This window comes from Haliotis asinina, chromosome 10, assembly GCF_037392515.1.
Source record: "Haliotis asinina isolate JCU_RB_2024 chromosome 10, JCU_Hal_asi_v2, whole genome shotgun sequence".
Lineage (NCBI taxonomy): Eukaryota > Metazoa > Mollusca > Gastropoda > Lepetellida > Haliotidae > Haliotis > Haliotis asinina.
In genome coordinates this window covers 41717122-41738094 of record NC_090289.1, presented here as the reverse complement: position 1 = coordinate 41738094, position 20973 = coordinate 41717122, and the positions used below count along the sequence as shown (strand labels likewise).

Genomic DNA, 20973 nt, shown 5'->3' with positions numbered 1-20973 from the left:
TGATACTTTTGACCAATAATATTCCAGCAGAGGACACCAGAGATGGTTTCACATATTGTACCAATTACAGAGAAAGAATACGAGTTAACTTTTTTACACATCCTACCAATAAGATCAAACTTTACTTCACCATCTGCTTTAGGCCCAATATAATTTTGGTTTAGTGGATAATAAAGGATAGGTATTCGCTAACATTGCCAAATATACTGACCAACAAAAGAAATGCAACTCTGTTTTTTAGTCAAGTTTTTTAAATAGAAGACATAAACATGAATGCTTACTTTTATGAGATTTCATTTACTAAAAACTTGCGGTTCATCATACATAGAGATAACATGTTTTGGTTCTGACATTTCAAAGGTAATAAATAACTGTCTTAAATATTTTGGATAAAATATTGAAAATCCCTTTGCAATATATCACTGGCTACAATTTGGGACTCTTGTCAGTTGTATGTAAGATCTCATTACCTGTACATTTCGATAATAGACAACAATCTAATGTTTCAAACATCTAATATTACCTTACATGTCAGAAAATCTATAAACAAACAGGCAGCAAAAACAAAAATTGATAACTCTACCATCAGGATAACACTGAGAGGTAGGGCAGTGAGGTAGCCTAGAGGTTCAAGCGTTCACTCATCACAGGATAGACCCAGGTTCAATTCCCCAATGGATACAATGCAGGAAGCCCATTTCTGGCGTTCGAGATGTGATATAGCAGGAATACTGGTAAAAGCAGTGTGAAACCATACTAGCACTCACATCACTCGCAAGTTTGAGCAGGTAGATAAAGATATTTGCTGACATAATTATTCAAACAGTTTCCTCAAAACCGGCACCTTTATTACTAAAGGCTGGAGGGTCATCAGTTTCTTGGAAAACAATGTCACAATCCTGTTGCAAACGAAAGCATATTAGAAATCAGAGCTGAAGGACAAAAGTGCCCAAAAGACCTTCAGTCTGGTTGCCCAGACTTAATTCATATCTTCTAATTTTTTTTCTAATCTAAGACTCACAAATCACATCTGCAGTTTTAACAGTTTTAATCTGTCCAAACCTGCCTTTCTACATGACACCCTTCAGACAAACATCCAGCCATTTATAATGCTTACATCGCTATTAATACTCCGCTTGTTTTAACACTGGAGCATCACCACAAGGGGTGAACATGGTCGTGATGGTCTATATTTGCCATATACCATAATATCATATACCTGTCATTTCACAGCACATGGCATGTTTACAGTTGAAACATGCAAATGTTTGCAACCATCAGCCACCACTTTTTTGCCATAAATACAGCTGACAAACAGTCTCGAATCATAAGACAAACAGCAGAGTCTATATCACTGTAATAGTTTTACATGACGTGGCCAAGGTGAGCTGTCTTCATGGCAGCCTTTGTGTTAACTTACTTTCAATAGATGGTATTTCACAATTCTAGTTTTTATAAATTCTAGCTTGTGTGTGGTCAGAAGAACACATGGTTCATGGGGATAACACTAGAAGACGCCAATGTTCTGTCATGCTGGGAGACGAGGTCAGGGACAGTGTAATAATTACATCCCACAAGTTATGTCATCTACAAATACAGACTTCTTGGCTTATGCACTATATTAAATTTTAACTATCAAAATCAAAAATGACTGGTACATCCATTTATACATTTCTTACAAATTTTTAGATTTCTCTTTTTCTGCCACATTAAAGTTCAAATACTGTGTCAAACACTGATAGACACTGGCATGAGCAAAGCACAATTCTATAAAATATGACAGAATAATTACAGTGTTTTACGTTTCTCTTCCTTTCCATCTTCCATCTGTCAAACCCTTTTCTCTTCCCTGCCCAAACTTCCTTCAGTCAAAACAATTTGCTTTCCCCAGCTTCCTTCATTCCCTTTTTCTCGTCTTTTTTTCTTAGTTCAAACGGTTTTTTTACCTTCTCCCCTCTCTCCTTTAAAACATTTTCTCTTCCTTTTTCTTTCATTCCTTCTTTCTTCAAAACATTTTTTCTTCCTATTTCCTTCTTTCAAATCATATTACCTTACTTTTTCTTCCTTCCTTCAAACTTTTCCTCGGACCAGACAATCCAGTGATCAACAATATGAGCATCGATCTGTTCAACTGGGAACCGATGACATGTGTCAACCAAGTCAGCGAGCCTGACCACCCAATCCTCCTATTCGCCTCTTATGACAAGCATTGTCATCTTTTATGGCAAGAATGGGTTGCTGAAGGCCTATTCTACCACGGAACCTTCATAGGTCCTCTGCACTGAGATTGAGAGATGGGCATGAGGCCAGACCAATATTTTGTTGTTGTTGTACGGATCCACCAGTTGTATTTTTTCAAGAATAGGAAAAAGAATGATAAACAGTTTTTTTTAAGGAAAATAATGTGGTTGAAAGACTGTGAGACAGCAAGCTATGATGGCTGTACAGGGTGATGAAATAAATAAGATATTCTGTCACATGTCATTGCACTCTAATGCCATGTGATGTTCACAACAACATTCACAGGTTTATATGACCCAGATATGACTGTAATATTGCTGAAAGAAGCACAAAACACTACCTACCCACCTACCCACCCCACCTACCCACCCACCCACCTACCTACACTTCATTCACACCAGCACACCTGTCTTGCATCCTCTTCCCTGTACCCTCACGTTTTAACCAACTGACAGGATAGTGTTTCTTACAGAATATTCCCCTTTATTACCTTTCTGCTAAAATGCTGGGGGTTACAAATATCTGAAAGAAATATATAAACCTAGTTGATTAATACAGGAAATACAGTAAGCTGTATTTTCTAATCCCATCACTGTTATACACAGACCTGCACAGATATTAATCCAAAAGTGTGCTATCCTAACAAGAGACACCACAAAAGCTCATAGTTTAAACAATAGACCTCTTGCTCTGACACAGGTGCTAATTTGAACCAATACCTATATTGGATACTATTCTTTCACAGCATGTATAGCAGATCAGCCACACGCAAAAACGGTTCGTGAGTGGTGTGGTAGCCTAGTGGTTAAAGTGTTCACTCATCAGGCCAAAGACCCTGGTTCAATTCCTCACATGGGTACATGTCAATCCCATTTCTGGTGTCTCCTATCATGATATTGTCGGAATGTAGCTAAAACCAGCACAAAACCTAACTCACTCATTAAGAACTCTACACCTATACGAAATTCATGTCAGACAAAGGGTGAAAAAGAATTTAAAACGAACTGACATTAGTCCTTCAAATATGTTCCTTGAAGAAAATCCAAGAATGCGTCTATACACATTGTGTCATCTGCTACAAAACTGCTTAAATTTAAAGTGGAACATTGTTTTGGGTACTGAACTCCTGAACTGTTCGAATTGCAAGATGGGGCCCTGATAGTCTCTCGGATGGTCATGGACTCCGTCCAACAAGTGAGTGAGTTTAGTTTTACGCCACACTGTAAATAATCGGTCTGTAAATAATTGGGTCTGGACCAGACAATCCAGTGATCAACAACATGAGCACTGATCTGCGCAATTGGGAACCAATGACATATGTCAACCAAGTCAGCGAGCCTGACCACCCGATCCAGTTAGTTGCTTCTTACAACAAGCAGTCACCTTTTATGCCAGGCATGGGTTGCTGAAGCCGTCCAACAAAGTTAAATGGGTAATAGTAGTGACTGAGTGAGTGAGTGAGTGAGTTGGGTTTTACGCAGCTTTTAACAATCTTCCAGTGGTGGGCACCAGAAATGGGCTTCACACTACCCATATGGGGATTCAAACCTGGGTCTTCAGCCTGACAAGCCAATTGCGTTAACCATTAGGCTAACCCACCGCCCCAAAGGTGATCTTACCATACCATATCAAAGGTGAACTCCTATACATAAGCACAGGCTTATAACCACCATTGTAGAACCATAGTGAACAGTTTTGAAAAAGTGAAATCTCACAAAACTAAGCGTTCATGTTTATGTATTTGACAAAAAGCCACAGAGTTGTGTATAGTATGATACTGCATTGTGGAACAGGCCCTGACAGCTTAGTTGACAATAAAGCATTAATCCCTTGCCATATAACTACTGACCTCAATGAGCGACAGAGTATAGACCAATACCATATGAACAATATTCCAGAATATAACAACAGCTGGAGAAACCCGACATGGACTTTACACATTGTATCCTAGACTAACGTCTCATCTTTGAAATGAGCAAATTTTACAGAAAAGTAAAAGGTTTTAAAATCAAAATAAAATAAAATAAAAAGGTGCCTTGAGACTATAGATATCAATACTTGCCACACATTCTAGGCATGCACAGGCTGCACTGGGTATACTTGTTTCAGTGTCTATATCACAGGCTAATCGTATCCATGTAGGAACCAAACAAGATGACAAGCAAACATGTTAACTACAAGAAAACAAGATGACAAGCAAACATGTTAACTACAAGGCTATCACCCAAGCTCAATGAGTGAGTGAGTGACTGATTTTGCCTCAGCACATGCACAATCATGCAGAAAATTTCAGGCAAGCCTCAAGAGAATAAAGGGTCCTCAGTGCTTAAAAGTTCCTTTAAAGAAATATTTTTTTTAACTTTATTATGAGAAGTGAGTATGTTTTTATGCAAGTTTGGGCAATATACCAGTAATACCACAGCAGAGATCACCAGAAATGAACTTCACGTATTGTAGACCAGGTTGAGAAACAAGACTGGGTCTTTGCCTGACAAGCAAACATTTTAACCACAGGGCTACCACACCATTTCCTGTAAAAGAATGAGGGTTAGGCTATTGCTGAAGTTTCCTTTAAAGAAAGGACTGTGGGGTAGCCAAGTGGTTAAACCATTTGGTTGTCATACCAAAGATCCAAGTAAATCTAAAGTCACTCCTTAAAGAATTACACTTCTTTAACCTGAAATACTGATGCTCAACTTTATTGTACATTCAAGTCTTGTTAATCCGGCATAATCCACTGCACAGCAAAATTGTCAGATTAACGAGAATCTTGGATTTAATAATTGAGACTAAATTATGTTTATTCAATTTGTTACCAACAAAAGAATCAGATAAACTGTCGGAGAAATGAAGGTCAGATTAACAAGACTTAACTGTCCTTCTAGTTCTTCCTTGGGCTCTTCCATGTGTAACACAGAACATGGTCTAACTGTACCTTGGTATTATCAAAGCAGTGTGGAGGAATTACCTTGCTTCCTACCCATCCATCATGTGACCACTAGCTGCCCCGTGTTGAGAACACAAGCCTCTACCTACCATGTGTATTTTTGACAGGTGGCAAACAGCTGTGACATTCGGTGTATATATATCACTGTGAGAGATGGTTTGCCTCTTTCAACAACCTGCTCACACAACCTAAAAAACAGAGGATCTTATTTTATTCCTTGCATCTTAAAATAGTTTCCAGCTATAGCAACTTTACAGGACATCTTTAGTTTGGGGGTTTTAGAGATGAGTTATTAATATTGTTTACTTTTTTATGTACTTTTTTAAACCATGAATATTTTGTGTTATTCTTTCGCTTCACATTTTCTTTTCATAAATGCTCCTTGAACAGATTTTGTTATGAATACAAGGACATTTCCACATCATGAAACTATCTATCATCTTTTCAATGATACATACTACTCAAACCAAGTTAAGGAACACCTACTTCTTCCATGTAACCATAATCTGACAGCTATGACAGCTCACTTTCATAATAAGGAGCGAGTGAATGAGTTACTGGGGACTTGAAACCAAGTCTTTGGATTTACAAGCAAACTCCTTAACCACTAGGCTACGCCACCACCTCAGTAATGACTGAGTGAGTGAGTATGGTTTTACATGAGTTTTAGCAATATTCAAGCAATATCACTGCAGGGGACATCCGAAATGGACATCACACATTGTACCCATGTGGGGAATCAAACATGGATCTTCAGCATGACAAGCTAATACTTTAACCACGGGGCTACCCCAGCGCCTCAGTAATAAGGAAGAATCAAATGGTCTTCAACATTTTGTAAAATCCATTGAGCCAGAAATCAGTTTCAACAAAGAAAATGAGATATTTTTTACTGTTAACCACTGTAAAAAAAAGGCTGGAAGTTGTAATATATGACCCTATTGTTAACAGACTGCAAATTACTATTATTATCAGAAAAATCTATGCACTGAAATAACATCATAATTAAATCATTAAATATCAATAATCATTAAATATTTTGCACAACTCAGAAATAAATCAATCTGAAATAAAATGTACAAATACTTAGTGACACACATTTATTTTTCTGCTTGGCTAAAGCAGCATATTAGTCATTCAAACTATATGCAAACCATGAAACACACAAAACGAAATTACAGTAGCACAAGAAACAAATCCGTGAAATGAATCAACCTTGGTAAACCTTGCATTTCTGGGGCTTCTGTTTCACTCACAACTACACTGAAGCACCCGTAACACGTACAATGTCTTCTCAAAGTAGTTCTCAGTTTACCCAGCAAAAATGGGTACCCGGAAGTATGATTGGTTAATTGGTTGTTGCTTAATGCCACACTCTGCAATGCTCTAGTCACATGGCTGCAGTCTGTTAACAAGCAAGTCTGGACTAGACAATCAACAATATCAGCATCGATTTATGGAATTGGAATACGATGACGTGTGTCAACTAAGCAAGCCTATCTAACAGATGCCCTTTATGACAAGCATTGGTTGCTGAAGACCAATTCTAACCAAGATCTTCACATGTGGAAACTGTAATAAGACTCTAAAGAATTACAAACAGTGTAGAGCAAATGTTCCTAAAGAAATGAAAAGAGTTCGAACTGACACTGATTTGGGTAATACGTTTGTAGGCCCATGAGTATTCATTTAGTGAATGAAATTTGGTGCATTGTAAACACACTTTCACTGCTCCAAATGAGGTGCACACTAGCTGAGCATGACCAAAAGTGTTGGTCCCTGTTATCACACTGAATGGGGTACTTCGTTTGAAACTGTCACACATGATTTTATGTATTTGTTTTTCTAAGCTTAATATTATCGCAGAAACAATACTTTGTACAAAACAGGACAGGCAATGATTTTTTCATAGCTATCTAAAACACACTGATTATCTTTTACTTCAGACAATGTATAATGACTGATGAAAGACCTGCTCATAACTAACAAGTGATGAAGTCGGTCTCCCATCAGGAAATGCAAATGCCTGGTAGCGAAACAAGTGGGTTCATGTAAGTGGAGGCTAAATCACTGAACGTTCTAACGGCTAGAACGTCACCTCAGGCTCCCAACTTTGACAAGGGCATACAGCTGATGATTAATTTGCATCCGTTTGAGATGAAACACAATAGACTCTTATGAAGGCATGATGACACCTCTTGTACATGAACAGTTAACTCTGGGGATAAACCTTAAATGCACATTTCAACATGCACTGATCATGTGATCAGTTTGTGACAGTAATCGTCTTCATAGAAATACATTTCATGCATCAGTTGGTTTGGTCTTTTTGTTTAATACCAAGCTCAGCAATATTCAAGCTCTTTGGCAGCAGTTTGGACCAGACAATCCAGTGAGCATGATAATCTACAAAACTGAAATACAAAAAAGTGTCAACGAAGTCAGTAAAACTGACCTCCCGATCCCCAAAGTTGCCTCTTACTACAGACATCTGTTGCTAAAGACCTAAACATTGGACAAGTTGTGATTTTGCACCACTGTCAACCTCAAAACAGGTCAAGAATCAAACTTGAATTTCACATGTCTAAGAAACTAGTCATTTATTTAAGCATAACGGGAGGATCAGAAGTTTTTGATGCACTAACGTACCTTAAATAATTACATTTCCCAAATACATATTTTTGCAAGACCCTTCCCATGTTTCTATACATATTCTTTGATGACCTACACGAAGAGACTGATTGCAAAATCAATTTCTTTCTAACGATAAAATGTTTATCTTTTCAATTCAATCAACAAAAATGCGTCTTATCATTTGTAGACACAAGCCTGCCCTTTTCTTGAGATTGTCTACATTTTGAAGTGAACCTAGATCCCTCAGACTCTGACTAAGTCTTCCCTATCGTAAGTGACAAGTTCTCTTACTATACAGCAAGGTGTTACCTTGACACTACTGAGGGTCCCGCAGACCCCACATCATTAAGTTTTCAGGGTTCTTCAGGGAAATGTGAGGGTCCAGTAAAGAAAGGGTGTAGAGAACTGTATGTTTTGAAAATAATATACAACCTCAAATGAATTGATTATGAGGACTGGTGGATGAAATGATGCATGTAACTGCTCTCAAAGAAACAACCAAATCAAATAAATACTGGCAAACATGGATAAGTTGGACTGGCGCGCAGAACTTGTTTATGAAAAGTAGACGGTGCATGACAATGAGCAGGAAGCAGATGTAGGCGAGTGCACATGCAGTACATAACAATTAAATTGATTCCATGCAAAGCTTCACACACCTTGCTCATAAGATTCTCACACGATCACGCTTGATCGCTGACAACCTGGGGCCCCTTCACTTGGCCACACTAATACTGGGTAGGTGCTCAACTTATCAGTGTTTGCCAGTAGGTGTGTTGTCAATACAACGAAAAAAATGGTGCATCCCTCAGGATATTATCTACATATTTGTGTACAACAATGAACACAGATTAACTCCATCAAATTTTTGTGTCCAATTTTCAAATGTAATATAGACAGGAACACAACACAAATCTGTATCATTATATCATTGCTTCCTAATACAAAACAAGTTGAATTTTAAAAAAAAATAATGCAGAAATGTACTGGGCCGATTTTCAGTCAGAGTACTGAACACTCCCATATGTGAATCACTTCACTGGGTAGAATACAGTTCTCACAGGGCCAAAGGGACACTGGTGGCCCACTCCTTTCAGGGAGACAACTCACCATGGGCTGACATTTGAGCATGTCTGAAACATGTGCTAAGTTCTCCTTTATACAATCATTCACGAAGTGTATATGGTAACGTTTTACCTGGAAAATTGAAACAAAAGCAGGTAGTACAAGTCAACCTCTTCTTTGAAACCCAACTCCTAAAGTTGAACTGATAACACAATGATCACAATGAAGGTGATTTGGAACGACCTACAAACACCTTTTCATTTCCAGTGCCCCCAGTGTCCACAACAGCTGACTGAAGAATCAGCCTTTCTGTACGAAAACCTGAGTGACAATGATGGACAGGCTCCCATATGATTCTGGACCTCGAACCCACAATCTACCTACACTACAGAATATCAGTGTCAAATACTGGGCTACTTCACATCGCAGAAGATGTGCCTTCAAACCACAGTGCTATAGGACAACTCTCAAACTTAACGGAAGTGAAATATGTCTTGATCCTGTCAATTTCAAGGTTGGAAAAAAGGCAGTCTAAAAGATCAGACAGCATGGATGTGTTAATATCAGAATGAATGAGCCAGTGCAAGTTTACCTGAAGTCACTAGCATGAAGTAATACTTCACCCACAATGTATACAGTCAAATAAATGGAATGGGATATTGTTAAACTACATTGTGCAGTGTATGAAACTCCTTAAAAAAAACAGGAAGCCCACCAGGCTGATAACTGAAAAATGTTTCTGGCCCTGTGAACATGTAACCAGTACTGTATTAAAAACAGGAAAGTGAGGTAAGGTGTTAAAATACTCTTACCAATGTATTACTTATCGTGAGGTAAACTTAAAAATATTCAAAAACAAATTTTACAAAGCATAACTTGGTGGTCCCTGTTGATTCATTTAGTGTCAATGCCATGTGATGAGACAAATCTGCAAAGTCTGAATGGTCAGTATGTTTGGCAAGAATGGTCTCTACATGTTGTTCATGCAATTAACACAGGGTTTGTAACTCTCCTTGTGAAAAGTTTAAATGCGCAACAGCAAATTTAACAAAAACGACTTGGTCACTGAAAGCATCCTTTAGACCAATCATGTTTAATGACAGATAAAAGGGTAGGCTGATCTGTGAAAGTTACGGTTTGATTGATCTTGAACTATACATACAGACGTCGTCTAACTACCACAATTTAAACTATTTTCATGGTAAAATATATAACCATGGAAAATGGATTGGCCAACAGGGCTGGCTATACAATAAAGTTGTTAGCCCGCCATGTAACTAGCAAGCAGCGGGCCGCGGAGCAGACCATTTCATACACTGCATTGAAGGAATAAGCCTAGGTTTTATATCCATTGTAAGTATAATTTTACACCACTTTTATCAATATTTCAACAATATCACACCAGTGGACACTAGGAATGGGCTTCACACATTGTACCCATGTTGTGAAACGAACCCAGGTCTTTGGCTTGACGACCAAATGCTTTAACCACTAGACTACCTCACCGTCCTCTCATCAACAGTATGTCAGTCATATCGTGGCATGTCAATGTAATCTGAAAACTAAGTCTGGATTGACTTAGGTCTGTAAAACCCCATGCTCAGTTACTGATGTGATGACGAAATTTAGACACACTTTGACTCAAGTCATCATTGGTCTCTGGTGTGTCTCAGGTACACAACTCTGCACACCAAGCTGCAGACCTTCATTTAAAACCCAACCACACAAAGTATAGATTTCTGGCATCAATTACACCCAAAAACTGATACCACATAATTTTTATTGCCACTGTAATATACACTACTCACAAGAAGTTAAAGAAACACAATATTTTTTCAAGTACAATGAATCTGTCATGGTGACTGCTACAGTGTCACATGCTTCCATTACACCTGAACATGCCTGGTTTGCAGAACACTGAAGAAAACTAAATGAAACTGATAATCTGACTGATGCATATTGACTAATGTGGTATCAGCACAGCATAAAGTACGCAATTGCGTGATGTGAGTGAGTGAGTTTAGTTTTACGCCAAACTCAGCAATATTCCAGCTATATGGCAAATAAAAGGAATGGGATATTGTTAAACTACATTGTGCAGTGTATGAAACTCCTAAAAAAAACAGGAAGCCCACCAGGCTGATAACTGAAAAATGTTTCTGGCCCTGTGAACATGTAACCAGTACTGTATTAAAAACAGGAAAGTGAGGTAAGGTGTTAAAATACTCTTACCAATGAATTACTTATAGTGAGGTAAACTTAAACATATTCAAACACAAATCTTACAAAGCATAACTTGGTGGTCCCTGTTGATTCTTTTAGTGTCAATGCCAGCCATATGATGGCGGTCTGTAAATAATTGAGTCTGGACCAGACAATCCAGTGATCAACAGCATGACCATCGATCTGCGCAATTGGGAACCAATGACATGTGCCAACCAAGTCAGCGAGCCTCACCACCCGATCCCGTTAGTCACCTCTTATGACAAGCAGTCACCTTTCATGGCAAGCATGGGTTGCTGAAGGCCTATTCTACCCCAGACCTTCATGGGTCGTGACATGAGTGAGTGAGTGGATGAACAACTTATATTGAACCCCTATGGGGTTATATTGAACCCCTATGGGAAACAAAATCAAGATATGTGAGGTGAACCAAAATGTGAACCCATGACCACTGGAATACCTGAACCAGTAAGATCAACCAAGAAATGAGTCAATTCTTTGTCGACCTCATGATAAGCAAATAACTAGATAAGAGAAGTGTGCAGGCCTTCCTGGTTGCATCAGCCTGTAGAGGGTGATTATACACGTTCATATCCAATCCCCCTGTAGAGGGTTATTATTGGTTTATACCCCACCCGCCTCTGTCATGACACACTACGCTTCATTCATATCCGGTAGGATAATAAAGAGATGACTTCATTGCAGGGTGTGGCATAATAAACCTAATGTACATGGCTACACAGAAGAACGTACCTGTCTTTCATCAAAGCCTGCGTTTCCCCGGGCGTAGCCGTCACACACGGTTTAATATAACAGGTCAAGCTATGGGGCATATTCAGCAATTCCCAGCCTGATAGATGTCTTCATGTCATTTATTTAAACAATAACTCAGTGCGAAACTGCAATGCTATACCTTTGTTAAATTTACATTGTCACTTACATGTCTTCTTATCATGCACAAGTTACTCAGTGAACAGCTGATCACTTTTTAAACAAATAGCAATGTCAGTGTTGCTATTCATGTACAAAATGACATAATCCTCAATTCTAAACAGTCACAAAACGTACATTCAAAATCTACCTTTAACACTGAATGTACTTTGCTGTACTGAAAATATGACCTTAGAATACGGTCCACTGTACTTTTAGTATGCTAAGGTTTAACACAGCACATTAACATGAAAATGATACCAGCCTCAACTTTATTTACTCTGAATTAAATGTACCCATGATCCACATTTTATATATTTTCTAATAAAAAATCTTAGTTAAAAGAAATGGGCTTCACATTCATCAATGAATGAATTGACAAAAAGAACAAATGATGAATGAAAATCCTACTCAGTTTCTTTTGGCATAGAGACCAACATACCTTACCTTCTTTCCCTAGTTAAATCTATTCCATTCTCAAACTGGAAATCCAGCTATCAAGCCTACAGGCAACAGCTTCCAGCAAACCTCCAATGACACCTATTATGCTAATTTCTCAGTTGTTAGTTACCACAGTTACTGAGAAAAGGTGATTGTTAATTTTCACAAAAGGTAAATTCATGAATTTTACAGGTTTATTTCAGCACCTTGATAAAGCAATTAAAACTAGCCATAAATGTTAGGATTAACTGGAATAACAAAAGAGTGATCAGAAGGTTTAAGAAAAAACAAGTAAACCCTGTTTTCCATCAACAATCACGACGAATGAAATCCAGAAATGTTTGTGTTACCTGAGAAATAGAAACAAAAGTAAACAAAGATGAGACCAATCTCCTTTTTGGAAATATTGACTGAATGTAGCAAGTACTTGTCTTTTTTGTTGCTGGAAATTGAACTGATTCTACACTCAGAAACTGCATAATGACACTGACTGAAGAGTTTTTAAGGTCAATCAGGACGACAATTCATCAATTGTGATTTTAGGACCAATTCCAAACACTACTGACCATGTTTTAAGAAACCATCAAGGAAATATTTGATTTCAAGACATGTTACTGATAACCATTTCTAATACCAACTGCAGGGAACAAAGTCCCGATATACAGAGAATCTATAATAAAAGTTACAATATCAATGGCTTGCCAAGTATATTTTTAATATTTTACTTTTATCAACAAGTGTTGCTATCAGAAGACATGAGTAAGAGATTCTGTTTATCATAACAAAATCAGTGTTCACTAGTTTTCAATGAAAATTGTAAACCTAAAGTCACTGTTTTCTGTAGTCTGACTGGTTGAAAAACATGATCAAACTGTATTAGATTCCGGGCAACTGCAAGACTATTCACTACGTATTGACACACAGAAACTTTGCAAACAATTGTTTTGTTATGTCATCACCAGTGGTGACGTCATTCAAATCATATGGTGACGTAAAGTCATAATGACGTTACAAATGAGCAACTCCAGATGCTACCGCAAGAACCAGCTGAAATGGCCAGATGATGACACTTCACTGCTGTACCCGTACCCATACCCATGCTCAATGTAAATGTGTGCAGAAAGTAAACCCCTTTGGTTTACTTTTGTGTTTACAATGTCTATAAACATAATGTATTGGCCAATTTCTGGGTGTTACTGAGTATTTGAAGCACGGGAATATTTCATCTGAAACCTTCAGCTGTCACCATCGATTCCAAATGTATTCCCGTGCTACAAATACTCAATAATACCCAGAAATTGGTCAACACATGATGTTTATCCCTTTAACAAAATCAGTTTTCATTAGTTTTCAATGAAAAATAAATATCTCTGAACATACAGTACAGTGATGTCATAGCATTGTGATGTCATGAAGTTCATGACATTATAGTATTGTCAGGGCATTGTATATGATGTGTAAATTTGATATGCAACCATGATGACAAGTCATCATAATGACATGTAACCATGGTAAGAACTAATCCACCAGAAACTTGCGGATAAACTATTTGCAACCAAAAATAAAAGGTTGATCAGTTGTAACAACTAATTATATGAAATGACACACAAGGAAAACACCAATTCCTAACCCAAACACCACATGGACTAAAAAGCAAAAGACCTTCTCACCACATTAGAAGTGTTTTAGTTTCATCAACGTAAAAACCCCATACCTCACAGTCAGTTAAATCAAAAAAGAAAGATCTTGAAAAAACAGTACCTGTCCGTGTCACTGATATACATACAGTTGAATGAGTTGGGTTTTACAGCCACTTTTAGCAATATGCCAGCAATATCACAGTGGGGGAGAGAAATGGCCTTCAAGAACTGTACCCGTGTGGGGGGCACTGATATGAAAGGCACTGAGTATCTTACCTCTCAGAATGACCAACTTGTACAATAACACGAAGCTGGAGTGGACCTGAACCTATGGCTTTATCACAGACTCCTGAGATAAGACCCCCACCCACTTATATTCCACCCACTTATACCACACCAATTGTTTATCAAAGCAATCGTAATTTGTGTTATCTTGAACTGCACTAGGCACATAACACCAACACTTTTATCCTCGTTTTAACCTAAACATTATGCAGACAGAAAAAAAATCTGACCTATCATCCATTCATGCAGTAAAATTTATACCACAGAAATATTCAAATCATTAACATTTGCCATAAAGTCGTATGCAATGCTAATTGGTCGCGATGTGACTCTACAGTCACTTATTACAGCCATGTGACATTGATATGTTTATCCTGTAACACTAGATACTTTATCATGAAGCACGAGAAGAGACCCAGGAAGTCAGTAAGTGACAGACTACTTTCACCATAGCTCACACTGAATGTCTGTGGTTTTATGTAAGTCTGCAATGTCGCACGGTGATTTAGTTCCCTCATAGGACAAAAACGGAGATTGTGAGGGTGCTCCTCTAACCAACTCCCCACAAACCTGTCTTTCTTGAACTGCATTTGACTCATTTCAGTGAGTGAGTTTAGATTTATGTCACTTTAGCAATATTCCAGCAATAGGGGACACCAGAAATAAGCTTCACACATTGTACCCATATGGGAAATCGAACCAAAGTCTTCAGCCTGAGGAGACAAAGCTTTAACCTCTAGGCTACCCCACCGCCCCGCCTCATTTCAGATTGACTAGGTTTTCTGTGGAAGGGACACATGGAGAATAGGTCGATTTTGATTTATCAAAACAGAAAAGATTTGGTTTGTTTGTTGTTAAACACCATGCTCACAACATTCCAGCTATATGGCAGAGGCCTGAAAATAACAGTGTTTAGACCAGACAATCTGATGATGAACACCATGAACATCATGATATGATAAGAGTCAAAGACTCCAATCCTGTTCATCACCATGCATGACAAGGAATGACAAGAACACCTTGATGAAGGTCAATTCTAACCCAGATCTTCTTGGGTTTGCAAAAAAATAGAATTATATATGCATGTTTGTCTCATCTGCAATAAACAGCATATCTGTCAGCATGTCAAGAAAAATGACCAGGTATGCTGAAATAGATGCAGATTGTATATTAAAAGTTTTTGCTGAGACATAACATCTAACAAACCAGGGTAAATAATTATTTGCTGTTGTTGTTTATATGGCAATCAGCCACTTTCCAACTACATGGTGATGGTCTGTAAATAATCACTTCTAGACGAGACAATCCAATGACTGATATCAAGAGCATCAAAAGGGATAAAATGACATCAAATAAGTCAGCAATATTCCAGGTATGTGGCAGCTGTGTGTAAATAATCGAGTCTGGACAAGATAATCCAATGATCAACAGCATGTTCATCGATCTATGCAACTGGGATATGATGACGTGTCTGACCATCTAATCCCTTCAGTCGCCTCTTACGACAAGTATGGGTTACTGAAGATCAATTCTAACCCTTATCTTCACTGGTCCTGTATCAATGACACGGCAGGTATCACAGTGAATCGCCATGATCTGAATGTTGAACACCATGTATCTTATGCAGAATTGTAATTACATATCGCTTATTATTGATACATCTCAATAAGCCTATTTCATCTATTAATACATATCTTGAGTCCATTACGATAATTCTTTGTGCCTTAAGATTTCTATATATTTCCCACTTACCAGCTAATGAGAGCTAGAAGCTCATAACAAGTTGTTTTTTTAATCAAATGATAAATTTAGGATTCCTCTATTCTAGTTATGCTATTATATTTATCATCTTATTTTGGTGACAAAGTAAGAAATGCAGCTAATGTGTAGTTATGCTAAGTTATTGAAACATTTCCTAAAAATTTCTTCATATGTTATGTAAATCAATACAGTCTTTATATCTGCATCAAATGATAAGTCCTAAAATGGCCACGGAGCTGGTCCGCATAAATTAAGGACATCACAGAGGGGTGGAAGGGTGACAACCCCAGTTTGATTCTCTACATGGGTACAATGTATGAAGCCCATTTCTGGTGTCCCCCACCGGTCTGTAAATCATCGAGTCTGGACCAGATAACACAGTGATCAACAATATGAGCATCGATCTGCGCAATTGGGAACCGAAGACATGTGTCAACCAATTCAGCCAGCCTGACCACCCGATCCCATTAGTCGCCTCTTATGACAAGCGAGGTCGCTTTTTATGGTAAGCATGGGTTGCTGAAGGTCTATTCTACCCCGGGACCTTCACCTGTCCTCACAATTCTGAAAAGAATGACTTGGGTACTTTTGCTAATGTTAAACTCACATCATATGTAAATATTATGTCTGCTTGGTCAGACTTCACCATTGTCTGTCTGGCGGTGGGGTTGGTAATGGTGTAGGGTGGGTGGTAGGGTGGGTGTGGGTGGAGGTGTGGGGTGGAAGAGGTGTGGAGTTTTGAGGAGGTGTGGGGTAGAGGAAGTGGAGGTGAGGGGTGTGACACGGAAGGGAAAGTAACATATGTATTGTTTTATCAAACTCCCACCGCTACTGCTTATCTTCACTCCACCCACACCATCATAGCACAGATCCTTATCACCAAGGTATTGTTATACAGATTGTTGACACTAACTTGTACAATAACAAACTGACACTGGAGATAAATCGAAAGTGAGAAATTCCATTAAAATAAAATGGACGCAAAACATTTGAAAAGACATTGGAAAAATGAAAATCTCAAATCCATAGACTTAATTTCAAGCCTAAACACACAGGAATAATATCACTCCTGTGGGCCTAAACCCACAGGAACAATACCAAACCCACAGAAATGATATCAAACCCACAGGAATAATACCAAACTCACAGGAATAATATCAACCCAACCCCAGGAATAACACAGGAATAATACAAAGTCTACAGAAATGATACCAAACCCTGGACTATCAAATCCACAGGAATGGTACCTAACCCATAAGAATAATGACCAACAATGTTGGTCTGACTATCTGGTCATAGTTTTTGTAGAGTGTAGATCCTTGTTAATGATATTAACCACTGTCTTGCTATAAAAATTGCATGCAATCTGTGACACTGCTAAAAACAACAGGCCTAAAACAACATTCACTTACTGCGAGAGTCTTAAACAGTCTCCTTGCCTTCTCAAATTTGCTGTTACCCGTGGAAACATGGAATGACTACTGATACCAATATGATAAAGGTCACAAAGACAAGCAAATATTGATTGCTACAAGCTTATGAGTATAGCACGATAAAAACTTTTTTGTCATGTTGATAAAACTGCATCTACATCATCATGACAATCTTCATGACATGTCTTCGAGGGTTTATATAGAACAGCAATGCCAAGAGTGGCCAATAGTCCCAATGGCAAATGACAAAACAAGCACCTGTTAACCTACAGACCAGTGTTCCATGGAACAAGTTCTTAAAAGCGAGTGAAGTACTCACCATGATTAATTAAATCACAACATGCCCCAACAGCGTCCACCGGCTGAGTGGTTTCCACTTATTCCTCACTCACAAAGCGATCGGAAACCTACAAAAGCAAAATAAAGAAATCTTTTTCTAGAAACACTGGCTAAAATAAGATCAGTAGGTGCAAAGCAATCATAAAGTTAGGAATGAATGTTTGGTCATTGTGATGGAACTGGGTAACTCTTGGCTTGGAGTTCGTAGCCTATTGCTGTTTGGACTTGGGTGATGCTAAAACAGAGGTTCCCAGCCTCACCTCTATAGTTTGTAGTACACATGAACCACAAGAGCACCTGCTACACAAAGGGTGTGGTTGGTGTCAAGGTTACAAGTTCCATGATCGTCAACAGCTGCTGACTCTTGCACAGACAGCAATAAAGGTAAATGATTCGTATCAAATTTGACAAACCTAAATCAATTTACTAATCAAAGGAAGACTCTATGAACTGGACTCTCAAACTACCAATCCACACACTCCCTCACCCATCCCCTCCCAACCCCAACCCCAACCCCAACCCCAACCCCAACCCATCTTCCAAGCATGTCACCACCACCATGTTCCAAACAGTATTTGACCACATCTTTCGACCAAAGCTTCATCGAAGTTGCTTCCATAACTTTTAAAGATCACTAACCTTATTGAAAAACAAAGAAGCATGAGAAATCAGTCAAAATTCATCTTGAATATCTTGACAAAAAGAAATATTCTTATGGAAAATGATGTGATATTGTACCATTTATGCATCTTTGATGACTGACACTAATTATCTGACAATGCTGAGACAATTCAATATGTTCAAGTACTTGCAAACATTGTTAACTACAACAACAGTGCAAGTAATTCTAGGCACGTGGTTGCATAAAATTTATTCTGCCTTATGTTACCATAACCCTTAAAACATGAGGCCATGCCTACAAACAGTCTGCTGCTTTCTCATTGGATGACAACAGGAATGGCATGGCATGGCTTGTGTTGTATTATACACTGGACAATAACACAGATTTCATATTACTGTCCACAGTTTTTTTTTGTCTTAAACAATAAATTAACAGACTGGGAAGTTATAATTGATAAATATTTTTTTCAAACTGTATGAAGCAAATTGACTACAACATATTGTTGTGTTAATGGCAGCATAAATGAAAAAGTTATACCAAGCACTGTTGCTCACCTGACATGTAGCTGACAGGAATTATTGGAAACAAACACACACATAGTTGATATATGCTAGTTAGTTACTTTCTGTATAAATACTGAGAGCAAAGTATTAACAAAATTATTCTCAGTGTTTTTAATGGTGCTGATCAGGGATGTCAAGTTTGCTGGCTCGTATCCATATTACATAGATTGATGCTCGTGCTGTTGATCACTGGATTGTCGCCTAGTTAACAATACACAAACAAACAAATCTAATATGTAATAATATAAACCTGCAATGAACTACATCTAAATTTACCCTGCACTTTCATTCAATTCCACATAGTGAGTGAGTGATTATGGTTTTACACCACTGTCTACAGAAAGCCAACCTACTCCGACCAATACATTCATTTCGACTCCAACCATCCCCTGAAAACCAAAACTGGCATCATCTCTACCCTCAGACGGGCCATAAACCTCTCCTCCAACAGTCCCAGTGCAGAAATAGAACACCTCCGCCATGTTTTCACCAAGTTCAACCACTACCCACCAAAGTTAGTCGATAAAATCATCAGATCCACCCTCCACCCGACAAGAAAAGAGCCCACCAACAAACCTGAACAAGCACCTATCCGCATCGCTTTACCCTTCATTGGAAAAACCTCCTACCACATCAGCCGTCTCCTAAAGCAACAAGCAGGCATTGAAACCTACTTTACCAGTTCTACAACGCTGAAAACCATGCTCAAAGCGAATGGCAGGAACACCTCTAAACAACAACAGCCACCGAAAGGTGTCGTCTACAAAATCAACCGCGGCTGTGGCGAGGCATATGTAGGTGAAACCTCCAGGCCCATAAACATCAGAATCAAAGAACACTTATCATCTACAACCAAATCAGATCGGAAATCTGCTATATCCAACCACATCATCAAATGTCCCAATCACAGCATAATTTGGGGCAGTGTAGAGATATTATCCAAAAACCACAAGGACTTCACCCAAAGAAAACTGGCAGAAGCAGTTCAAATCAGGAAACACAAGCCCTCAATCAACAGAGATCAGGGATATCTCATCCCAACTGCATACAATGAACTAATAAAAATAACAGATTAGAGCTCACCAGCCATCATTACTAATTACCCTATCAGCCATGTATACTTTGTCACAGCTACAGCCACTATTGGCTTCCTCATATTGTCTCATCATTACTACCACCCATTGTTGTTGTTAATCCCCCGCCTTTGATTCATACATACATGTTGTTACTACTTTATCCCTGTCCATGTATATAAGTCTGTTCTGTGATGGATTACTCCACTCTTGCTTGACAACGGTATAAGGATCCATACCGAAATGTCACATCATATGCAATTAAAGAAGTTGTTATCCATAAGAATCTTACCCTTTTATCAAAACCATAAAGGACACATTCCCTATTTAAGATTGTGAATTTACTACTTGGGAAACTAAATCCATGAGACGGTGACGTAAAAACATCAATTTCCAATATATTCATGCTTCATTCCACGTGATATTGGAGCTAAGACCATTCTACATCGTAGCATAGACTAAGGTAAAAAGTCAAATGCTCATTTCTAAAGAAATAAAAACAAAAAGTGTTTGCCATTAATATGGCAATGTCCAACATTGCTAAAGAAGAACAAAATATTTATGACATATAATCACCCAACATTGGTTGTCAAAGTGTTGAAGATATCGGGGGCAATGTTACATAAGTTTGAAAAGTGGTCAAAGTGTGATAGTGACCTTGAAAATAAAGTGACAGTCACCCAAATCAGCTGATGTCTCTGAATTCCCCAAATGTAGGATATCACCAAATTTGAAGACATTGGGAACAACAGATCATGAGATATTGTGTGAACAAG

General features: G+C 38.3%; 2 protein-coding genes across 2 annotated transcripts in view; one reads left to right on the top strand and one right to left on the bottom strand.

Moving 5' to 3' along the window:
* LOC137297981 (early growth response protein 1-like) overlaps positions 1 to 20973 on the bottom strand; it is a 77227-nt gene that overhangs the window by 38972 nt on the left and 17282 nt on the right. Inside the window, exon 2 of the mRNA XM_067829996.1 lies at positions 17920 to 18007. The gene's annotated coding sequence lies outside the window, so the exon portion shown is untranslated. The remainder of the gene's footprint in view (positions 1 to 17919; positions 18008 to 20973) is intronic.
* Positions 13484 to 20200, top strand: LOC137298697 (uncharacterized). Its single transcript, XM_067830979.1, has 2 exons — positions 13484 to 13587; positions 19465 to 20200. Exons 1-2 carry the CDS (start codon positions 13484 to 13486, stop codon positions 20198 to 20200), a joined length of 840 nt encoding a protein of 279 aa, XP_067687080.1.

Excerpts from the sequence above, each read along its gene's own strand:
- LOC137298697 (XM_067830979.1), top strand. The coding sequence starts at position 13,484 with ATGACGTTACAAATGAGCAACTCCAGATGCTACCGCAAGAACCAGCTG. Across the intron at positions 13,588-19,464 it reads TACCCATACCCATGCTCAAT|AAAGCCAACCTACTCCGACC; the intron begins GTAAATGTGTGC and ends CACTGTCTACAG.